This window comes from Hyperolius riggenbachi, chromosome 11, assembly GCF_040937935.1.
Source record: "Hyperolius riggenbachi isolate aHypRig1 chromosome 11, aHypRig1.pri, whole genome shotgun sequence".
Taxonomy (NCBI): domain Eukaryota; kingdom Metazoa; phylum Chordata; class Amphibia; order Anura; family Hyperoliidae; genus Hyperolius; species Hyperolius riggenbachi.
In genome coordinates this window covers 138,918,127-138,929,089 of record NC_090656.1, presented here as the reverse complement: position 1 = coordinate 138,929,089, position 10,963 = coordinate 138,918,127, and the positions used below count along the sequence as shown (strand labels likewise).

At 43.3% G+C, this 10,963-nt stretch overlaps 1 protein-coding gene across 1 annotated transcript in view; it reads left to right on the top strand.

The window, feature by feature from the left end:
* The first annotated feature begins 458 nt into the window (after positions 1-458).
* The window catches only part of LOC137537575 (rab9 effector protein with kelch motifs-like), a 61,511-nt gene continuing 51,006 nt past the window's right edge, over positions 459-10,963 (top strand). The window contains exons 1-2 of the mRNA XM_068259446.1: positions 459-577; positions 3,004-3,183. Of these exons, the coding sequence (XP_068115547.1) occupies positions 513-577; positions 3,004-3,183 (245 nt within the window). The 5' untranslated portion in view covers positions 459-512. The remainder of the gene's footprint in view (positions 578-3,003; positions 3,184-10,963) is intronic.

The following is a 10,963-nucleotide window of genomic DNA, read 5'->3' as shown; positions in this document are numbered from 1 at the left end:
AATGAAGTGAATTTTTTTTAATGCAATAGTAACAAGTACAACCCATCTGCCTCCAAACTAGGAAATATCCCTGCAAAGGAGAAACAGTTGTGACACATATATGAATTTATTTATAATCTTTTAAATAAAATAAAAGTTCCTGTTAGAGCAATACAAGGCATCCAGCTCTATTTGCATTAGTTAGATCACTAACCAGAAACAAACACAAGTATCTTTTTATCACTTGCCTACAGTGCCGCTCCTCCATTCTCCCGTACTGTATATCGCATTTCGCATAACTCTGACGTAGAGAGCACTGTTCTCACTCAGCATTATCATACCACGTCGCAAACATGAGGCGTGGCTAGAAGTCATCTGTGTGGCAGAAATGTTCGTATGGGCGGAGTGAAAGTAAAAGACGTGAATTTGATTGGTGCGGGCGTGGTTTCCCTTTTTGCGGGCATTTCAGAACGCGGTAGTTTGTAATCTGGCGGGAAGTGAGTTTAGGTAGAGTGGTGTGGATCTAGGAGAATATGGAGGCAATACCGGAGTTTTACTTCTTGGGTGATCCTCGGGAGCCACCTGTGAAACTACATCGGTAATGACGAAGTGTTGTCTTCTGTATGTGTAGGTTGTCAGCAGATCTTCATGAGCCTGCAAGGCATGTTGATCGCTAATATGCTCAAATGTTGATACACGGGACGGGACTCCTGACTTATTTAGCAGGATCATCGATTTAGTTTTTCCATACTAAAGTGGATGTCTCTATTTTCCTTTGTCCACGTTACGTACATAGATTGTAAATCCTGTATTCTATGAAAACGGTGTAGTTTGTTGCTTATTGCCAACAGAGCAGGTTATCCAGTTGAGAGACGCACGACATAAACAGAGCTGAGCACAGAGAATCGAGATCTGTGGCTGGAGGGCATTCCTTGGGTTTCAATGGCCATAGGGGATATGTTTACTTGCCTGCAGTCGGCTTTGTTCACAGTGGCTGTTGCATGAATGCATGTTACCTGTGCATTGCATATAGTCCAATGAATAGTATACTTGTCTTTTGCTGCGTTACCATTCTGCACTGCGTTATATACTGCAACGCACCCGCTGTACTGTGAACGTCGTATTACAAAGTGGCTGTTATGCCGCACTGCACCACTGTGAATGTGGCTCTAAAATAATGCATACTTACCTAGGGCTTCGTGCAGCCACATGACCACTGTTGCCTCCCTCGCCGTCCTCCCGGGTGCCTCCATTCGCCTGCTATCGGCCTTGGTAATCTGCCTTCAGTCGTGTCAGTTGGGCAGTTTGCAGATCGATTCTGCAGTCTATCTTCTTATCTTCCGCTCGCTTTTCTTAGCTTTTTCCATTCACTTCTATCACAAATCGAGCGGGAGATCGGGCATGTCTGATATTATCTATCGCGCAAAAGGTGGATCAGCGCATTACCAGGCCGCCTCCGAATGGCCTCGAATCATAGGTGCGCTGAGCCCCCCCAGAAACTGCAAACGCACCTTGAACCCAAACGGAAGCTCTGCATATACACCAAAAGCAAAGCTGTTAAGTGGGAGCAGCTGCCCAAAAATGAATTAAATTAGTACATGGCAAGGAAATGAACAGCGCTACTTAAAAACAGACAAGTGCCTACCTGCAAAAGAGTTCAAGCCCCACTTGTGGGATAAAATACACACCTAGCATATACATGCCCTGTCTACCACTGGAGGATGTTGGTTTCCTGTAACAGCTTGCATGCAACCTATTAAGTACTCGTCCCTCCCACTGCGAAGAAGTCGATCCTCCATGGGAGGGGCCTAACACTAACTAAATCCTAACCTATGTATATGCATAGCCTGGGTGCGGCTAATCAAGTAAATTCGAAAATTGCGCAAAAGGTGGATCAGCGCATCACTAGGCCGCCTCCAAATGGCCTCGAATCAGAGGTGCGCTGAGCCCCCCCCAGAAACTGCAAACGCACCTTGAACGCTACTTAAAAATAGACTTCTTCTCAATGGGAGGGACGAGTACTTAATAGTTTGCATACAAGCTGTTACGGAAGCCTACATCCTCCAGTGGTAGACAGGTCATGTGTATGCTCGGTGTGTATTCGACCCCACAAGTGGGGCTTGCACTCTTTTGCAGGTAGGTACTTGTGTGTTTTTAAGTAGCGCTGTTCAATTCCTTGCCATGTACTAATTTAATTCATTTTTGGGCAGCTGCTCCCACTTAACAGCTTTGCTTTTGGTGTATATGCAGAGCTTCCGTTTGGGTTCAAGGTGCGTTTGCAGTTTCTGGGGGGGCTCGGCGCACCTCTGATTTGAGGCCATTCGGAGGCGGCCTGGTGATGCGCTGATCCACCTTTTGCGCAATTTTAGAATTTACTTGATTAGCTGCACCCAGGCTATGCATATACATAGGTTAGGATTTAGTTAGTGTTAGGTCCCCTCCCATGGAGGATTGACTTCTTCTCAGTGGGAGGGACGAGTACTTAATAGGTTGCATGCAAGCTGTTACAGGAAACCAACATCCTCCAGTGGTAGACAGGGCATGTGTATGCTAGGTGTGTATTTTATCCCACAAGTGGGGCTTGCACTCTTTTGCAGGTAGGCACTTGTCTGTTTTTAAGTAGCGCTGTTCATTTCCTTGCCATGGAAATTATCTATCGAGCCATCTAAATGGCTCAAAAATGAACCGTGTATTCCCATCATTACAGCCAACTAGTCAAAAACCTAATTGGTTGTATTCGAAAACTTTTATCAATCATGACTTTTTTTTTTTTTTTCCTTCTTCCTGGTTCTGAATGTTGGGTTTTTATGATTGGTTTAGATTTTTAGTTCGGCTATTTTCAGTGCAAAAAAAAAAATGGTATTTGAAGAATCTGTTTGTTGCCAGCATATAATTGTGCTTTGACTAGATCACACGATAGCTTGTGTCAAAAGAAATATACCCGATTGTCACAAAGTTTACATGCATTGGTGAAAGATGAGAAAGTATTTTGTTGTATTTTATTCTGTGGATTTTTTTTTCCAGATTGTCTCCAAGTGAAAACTCCATCCAGCTATCTGCTCCTCTGTCATCTATCCCATCCCAGCTGTTACTATTTAGTGCAGGGGATTGGTCTGGGATTTCCAGTGACAGTAAAGTGGAGGTCCACTTGGAAGCAAGGAATGGTAAACAGATCTTTTTGGGAACACTGACAAGTGAATCAAGGTAAGGCATGTTTCAGCTAGTTTGCACTGGCTTTGATTTGCATAGATAAGATGCCAGTTGATATTACAGCAACAGGTATGTACAGCAACAGGTACTGCACATCAGTGAATTTGGTCTTGTGCTTGGGCTCATTGTTATGTTGGAAAGTACAAGTATGACCCATATGATATGATTGCGAATTGTCTTAGTTTTCTTTGATAACCTGCTGCATTCATCTTGCCATCAACTCTAACCAAATTCAGCGGTTAAAGGACAACTGAAGAAGAATATGGAGGCTGCCATATTTGTTTCCTTTTGAAAAATACCAGTTGCCTGGTAGCCCTGCTGATCTATTTGGCTGCAGTAGTGTCTGAATAAGACCAGTAACAAGCATGCAGCTAATCTTGTCAGATCTGGCAACAATGTCAGAAACATCTGATGTACATATGCTTGTTCAGGGGCTATGTCTAAAAGTATTAGAGGCAGAGGATCAGCAGAATAGCCAGGCAACTGGTATTGCCTATAGGAAATAAATATGGCAGCCTTCATATCCCTCTTGCTTCAGTTGTCCTTTAAAAACATCTCAGATCCACTACCATGCTACACAGTAGGGATGATGTACTTTTTATAATAGACCCATAGTGTTTATGGTTGTGACCGTATATTTAAATTTTTGTTTTATCAAAACATATCAAAGGTACAAAGACACTTACAAAGGAAGTCAAACAGATACCGTGTACATAACAGATTGTCGAAACTGGGAAGTACAATGTAAACAAGCATACAGCAGTAAATTACGAGCTATTAGACCAACCCTGAGAACAGAGGATATACACTGTTAAGGTGGCCATACACCGAATCTGACAGGATTCTATCTGATGTGTGCCACACACTAGGAACAGATTTCCAATAGATTTCATTCTGAAATCTATTGAAAATCGATCTAAATGCATTATTGGAACATTAGATCCAATGCGACTCTATGGGCCATCAATCTGCTGCCAGCAGCAGATCGACCTAGATCTTCCATCCTGTCAGATCGAATGGGGAATTTGATAGAATCGATTTCTGATCGATTCTATAGTATCGATCGATGGCTAAAATCGTCCAGTGTATGGGCCCCTTTAGTTGCAACGCTAGTGCTTGTACTCAATGTCTGAGAGACCTCAACCACAAGAGTTGAAGTGACAGCATGAAAAAAAATAGCTAGAAGATAAAAGATAATAGACAAGAAAGAACAGAAATAAAGAAAGGGAAAAGAACTAGCACGCCCCTAAGATCCCCAGATTTATACCATTCTTATATATCCACCAGTCCTACTCCAAATGACTTTTATTCCAGAAGATTTGATTCTAGTTTCAGTGCTGTTGTACATATTTTAAGCAGGCTTTTTTTGTGTGACATTAGTAATGGCTTTCTTCTGGCAACTCAACCATGCAGCCAATTACTCTTCAGTTGCCTACTAATAGCGCATCTTAAAACCTCTACACCCCTTTTTAACATCTCCTCCTCCTCCTCCTCCTCCTCCAGGAAGGCTGTATACTAGAGGAAGCCTGCTCCGCCCCCAAAGGAAACAAATCACATTCAAATTAATTGGCCCCTATATATCCTTCTCCTAATCCAGCCTCCTCAGTTTAGTTGTTTCCCACCTGAAGGAGACAACACGTCACGAGGCAGAGTTACCTGTTGGTTTCTGTCTCCTCCATCGATTTTTCTTTTTGCCTCTCTCCCTTGATCTGCCGGTGGGACTGCGTGGGGAGCTATCCCGTTCGAGAAGGCAGTAGGTTCATGCATCCTTGATTGGCGGCATGCTGCATCGGTGGAGTTGGCGTGCAGTGCTGGCGGATCCCCTGCTCTGACGGCGTCCTGAACGGACTACTGCGCAGGCGCATTTCTCGCCCTGTTTGAGCAGGGCGGGCGCAGCAGAGATGGCGTACTACTGGTTCCGCTTATAGGCGGAGTTTCGTTGGCATCCCGGCGCAATTTGGTTCCAAGCTGCTGGAACACTCGGCGGGTCGGCATGGAGCAGACAGAAGCCTCACCCGCTGCGCCCGTGGCACCCATAGATCCGGCTCAATGCTGCTTGACAGGTAAACGTTGTGGACGGACAGACGGCTAATTGTGAGCATTGCCGCAGTCTGTCCACACTAAAACGGTCTTTTGTTAAATAAAAAGTACTGGGCAATGTTTACTATTAGCCTTATGATGGCTGCATTCAGAGAGCTTATATCGGGGCTAATAGCATGTCATTTGTATTATTGTCTGTTGCAGGCTCCTTTTATTCGGCAAAGGTTTCGAGGCAATCCTAGAGAGATTCTCGGGAAAAGGAAAGAAATTTCCTGATAAAAGGAAAAAAAAACAGCCCTTTCAGAAAAATGACCAGGGGAAAACGTAATTTAACCCTAAGGATAACAAATCCCAGCAATCCAAAAGAAGGTGGGTCTACAATTCATCAAAGTCAAAAAAACCTTTCTGTTTAACAAACCAACCACCACAAATCCCAAAGAAAATAAGTGACGGGGCACAGGTTGGGGGGAGACTGTCGTACAGCCAGCTATGGAAGAATGTTACAACAAATGCCTTTATTCTGGATCTAATAGAGACGGTACAAAATAGAGTTCTCCTGTCCCCAACAAAATTTGTCTTGACAGGTCTTCCCAAAGACAGAGGAAAAGCATCAGCACTGCTGGAGTCAGTAAACTCTCTACTAGAACAAAATGTTCCAAGATCCCAGTATTGAAAGGGATTTTATTCCAGGGTATTCATGATCAAAAAACCCTTGGGAAAGTACAGGATGATTTAAAATCTCACAGTTAAACCCTTTCATCCTAAAAAAGAAATTCCGTATGGAGACTATTTTCACAGTAAAAAGCCTGATCCCAAAGAACGCTTACATGGCGACTTTGGATTTACAGGATGCGTGCTTGCATGTACCAATCCACCCAGCATTTCAAAAATTCCTAAGATTTGCTGTGAAAGTAGGGGATTCGACACTCCACTATCAATATTGGGCTCTACCTTTTGGAATTTCATCTGCCCCCCAAATTTTTACCAAAATTATGGTGGAAATTACAGCTTTTCTACATCTGCAGACAATACATATCATACCTTATCTGGATGACTTATTGATCCTAGCAAATTCCACGCAAACCCTTTTGAGCCATATAGATATTAACATTTATTACCTTTCTCATTTGGGATGGCTAATCAATTACAAGTCCATGCTAATTCCCACACAGGTGAGATTCCTGGGCTTCTGGGTGGAAGCAGTAAACGAAATGTTTTTTTTCTTCCAGAGGACAAGCAATTGGGCCTGATTCAGAGAGTGCAAACATTCAGGAGGAAAGGAGAGATACTCTATCCCTGTTGGGGCTCTTGACTTCAACAATACCAGGTATAGTCTGGGCCCAGTTGCACACTCGCATTATTCAGGAATGGTTCCTGGATATCTGGGACAAGTCCAAGAACTCCCTGGACCGGTGTTATTCGCTTCCACCTTATGTAGTCTCTTCCCTCCTGTGGTGGGAGCAAACAGAGAACCTGAATCAGGGTCGCCTTTGGAATCCTCCTTCTCCAAAGAAGATTTATACAGATGCCAGTCTTTGGGGTTGGGGAGCCCATCTAGACAATCTACAGGTACAGGGACAATGGTCTCCAGAGATTCCGGCAAAATCTTCCAATTTCAGGGAGCTTCTAGCAGTAAAACTATCACTTTTGGAGTTACTGCCAGTTCTGAGGGGGTTGCATGTAACTTTTCTTTCAGACATTGGCCTCAATTCACTAAGCTTTATCAAACGTTTGATAATTTACTTCATGGGTAAAATCTAATTTTGAATTCACTAAGGTGTTATATATTTGTCGAATGTTTTATCGATAAAACATTAGACAAATGTATAACACCTTAGTGAATTCAAAATTAGATTTTACCCATGAAGTAAATTATCAAACGTTTGATAAAGCTTAGTGAATTGAGGCCAATATGGTGACAGTATCTTGCATCCAAAAGCAAGGAGGTACAAGAGTAAGAGAATTGAGGAATCTCTCTAGAGATATTAGAGTCCAATCTGCTGACAATTTCGGCATTACATATAAAAGGTTCTCTAAATTCTTTAGCAGATCATCTAAGTCGTTTTCCTTGCACAGAAGCAGAATGGTCTCTCAATAATGAAGTATTTTACCAGCTAGTAGCTCTTTGGTGTCAACCATTAGTGGATCTTTTTGCCTCTCCTCAAAATACAAATGTAAAGACATTCTTCTCTCTACACCCATCATCCCCGCTATCGCAGCTGGATGCACTGGAAGTACCCTGGCCGAAGGGACTCCTTTATGCGTTCCCACCATTCAACATAATGGCAAAGGCACTTTGGAAATTGGAACGGGAATCAGCACAAGTGATATTTGTAGCGCCCCATTGGCCGAAGAGGCCATGGTTTTCGAAAATACTACGACTGTACAGGGTCCTTATTTTCTGCCTCCCAGGATGGATCTTCTATCCCAGGCAGGAGTTTTGCACCGAACCCTCAGAAATTTGCCCTAGCGGCTTGGCTCTTGAATGGGAATCTCTCTGAAGTTAAGAGGTTTTTCAAACTAGGTGATTACCACTGTGATGAACATTATGGAAAGTCGTGCATAGACATAGACTTTTGTAATAGCCCAGCCCATTACAGTCAGTCCTGTGTAAATGTACCACAATGTCTTCCCTTCCCTCTCTCCTGCAGAGTACATTCCCTTCACCCCACGTCGTGCTAGGTAGGGAGAGAAATGTCACACGTGGCTGGACCTCCTGCAGAGGACCATTTGCTGCCCACAGCCCCTCTCCCAAAAACCAGATAGAACTAGCAGAGATAAGAGGTTCCCTCCAAAACTGAGAACAGACAATAGACCAATTTCATTTATTAATTCAAGATGTGATTATCGCAGACAAAAGACAAATATATTTTCTGGTTCCTAAAAATCAGCCTGATAGCTCATCCAAGCTATAGGGGTACAGCTGCTAGGGAAAGAGAGCTATGTGCCACTAGCCAACCACACATGCTAATCTAACGGTATTTGGTGTCCTGGATCACACATCGGCCACAGGTTGCGAACCTGCCCTCGGATTCGCTGTGCGCCAATCCAGACAGAAATGGCGCAGGTTGTTGGCAAATTGTCATTTTACGCTTGCACAGAAATCCTGCCTTTTTGCTGACCAGGAGGTAGCTCCGCCCTCCCCCCCACCTAGTTTGGAGGTAATCTAGCCCCAATTCTAAGATTGTATAAATCCGGGGCCCGAATGGCCCGCCTTGTCTTTCATCATTTCATCTGCTAAAGAAGAGCTTCGAGCATGCGTTCCACAGAAGGACCGGATGCATGCATTGTTCCAAGGACTCTTTGTCATTAATGCCTTATTTAAACCGGACTCTTTTTCTTTATCCTCCAAGTGGACTGCTTAGCCATAACTAAAGGAACAACTTTCTACTTTTTATTCCTTTTATTTTTAGCTATGTGTTTGTGTTAATCTGTATAAATGTGTGTAATGCATTGTTGTTGTTAAACGTTTAAAAATCGATTAGCGGTAATGACCTGTTGCTGAACATACACAATTGTACTGACTCCTCCGAAACCGTTACCTTGTGTTCTAGAGTATCCTGTATTTATAACGCGTATGCTGGAAACGGGCACAGATAAACAGGTCTGGTGCTGATCCCTGCATACCACTAAGGGTTAACTTAGTGTTCGCAGTGTGCTAAAATATTTACAGTCCTGTGCTGCCTCACAGGTGGTGGTAGCTTTTGAATTGTACGTGTGTGGTGAATCCTTTGGCATCTGAACGCTCCCTTCGCTAGTCGGTTCAAGCTAGATAAAATAGTGTGTTTTAACAGTTTTCTATTTGCAGGTCTAGAGTCAGCCAGTCAGTGGGTTCCTCTGTCCCATGGTAACAGAGGTGGTGGCAGTTATAACCTGAAATAGTGTGTAATTTCTATTACCGTAACTCACAGGCTCCCTTCTAGTCGGTCTGCTGCCAAAATCCCAGTGGTTTCTGCGCACTGATTGCGACCACAGATTGCATGGTCTGTGTGCTGAAACCGACTGAGGGGCATTGGGCAGTCCGGCCATTAGGGGGCTTGTGACAGCAAATATACCTTGAATGCTCATTCATCTGCTTCTGTCCTAGAATTTCTTCAGTCTGGGTTTCGGAAGGGTCTTCGTATATGCAGTTTGAAGGTTCAAACATCTGCTCTAAGGGCTCGTTCACACTGGAGGCCTATTTTTATTTATTTATTTTTTTTCCAAAATCGCCCTGAAATAGCTTACACCATGCTATCCTAGTTCAGATTAGGGAGATCCGTCCACTTTACGCTCAGAAGCGCTGCATGGACCATTTTTGGGGCGATTTTGCTACAATGGAAGGTATAGAAAAAACGCCTCACAAACCCTCAATCGCTTTGTGCAGCGATGGCGTTTGCATTTTTAAGAATACATTGTATTGATTTCCGGATCAAAGAGTTCACTTCCTGACTAACGTCAGGAAGTGAGAAAAAAAAAAAAGTAATCGGTCTGCAAAAACGCTTAACAAAAATGTCCAACGAACAGAAATCGATGGGAAGGGAGAAAAAATCACTTTAAAAAAATCCAACGCTAACACAATCGGAACGCAATGTGAACGAGGCCTTAGTGGTGTTCTTGAAAAGAATTTGGCCCAACTTTGTACGTGTTCTCCCCCAAGTATGAAAAAGATTGCGACCAGTAGTGAGGTCTAGAGTTTCTTCTTGGGACTTACACTGTGTGCTACAAGCCATGTGTGATCTTACGTTTGGACCTTTGGAACAGATTTTGAATAAATTCTTATCTTTGAAAAGAGCCTTTCTTTTAGCCATCACTTCAGTGAGAAGAGTGAGTGAACTACAGGGACTTTCGATTAAAGAGCCATATTGCATGATGTCAGAGGATAGAATTGCATTACGTTTGGATGTTACTTTTCCTTCCTAAAGTGGTTTCCACTTTCCATAGGTCACAGGAAATGTATCTGCCCTCCTTTTGTGACAGTCCTTCTAATAACAAGAAGCGCCTTCACTGTCTGGACGTTAGACATTGTGGTGTTCACTATTTGGAGAGAACTAAATCCTGGAGGAAAACAGATGCTATGCTGGTTCTGTTTGCGGGAAAGTTCCAAGGTAATCAAGCTTCCAAGAGTACCTTGGCACAATGGATAAAACAGGCTATTTCCTCAGCTTACCAATCGGAGAGAAAACGGTTATCTTCAATCAGAGCACATTCTACCAGAAGGCTTTCAATATGGGCAAATAGGGGCAGGAGCCTCGATTGAACAGATTTGCAGAGCAGCTGCCTGGTTAAGCCACAACAAATTCATGAAGCATTATAGACTTGTGTTGGAAAGTGCTGACTTATATTCTGGGAGAAAATTCTGCAAGCTGTTGTCCCACTCTAGAGCATATCTTGTTTATAATCTCAAAAGAGGGGTGCTGTCCTGATAGACATCCTGGGAAAGACCAAAATTACTTATGTTAACATCTTTTTCAGGAGTCAGGACAGCACCCCTACGACCAACCCTTCCGTGGTTTAAGATTAAAAATTATTTTGAGCATCATTTGGTGTCCGAGTCATCTTTTATATTAACTGAGGTACTTTTGTGGACGTTGTCTTCTTATACTGCCTGCTCATTATGCAAATTTGTATCTTTTCGCTTCCTGTCCATAGTGGGAGAGGAGACAAGTCTGAGTACATTTGAAATCGGCGCCGGTAGACTTGGGCGCAGGATACAGCGGTATATGGCTGATCCTGCTTCTGCACAAGTCCGGGC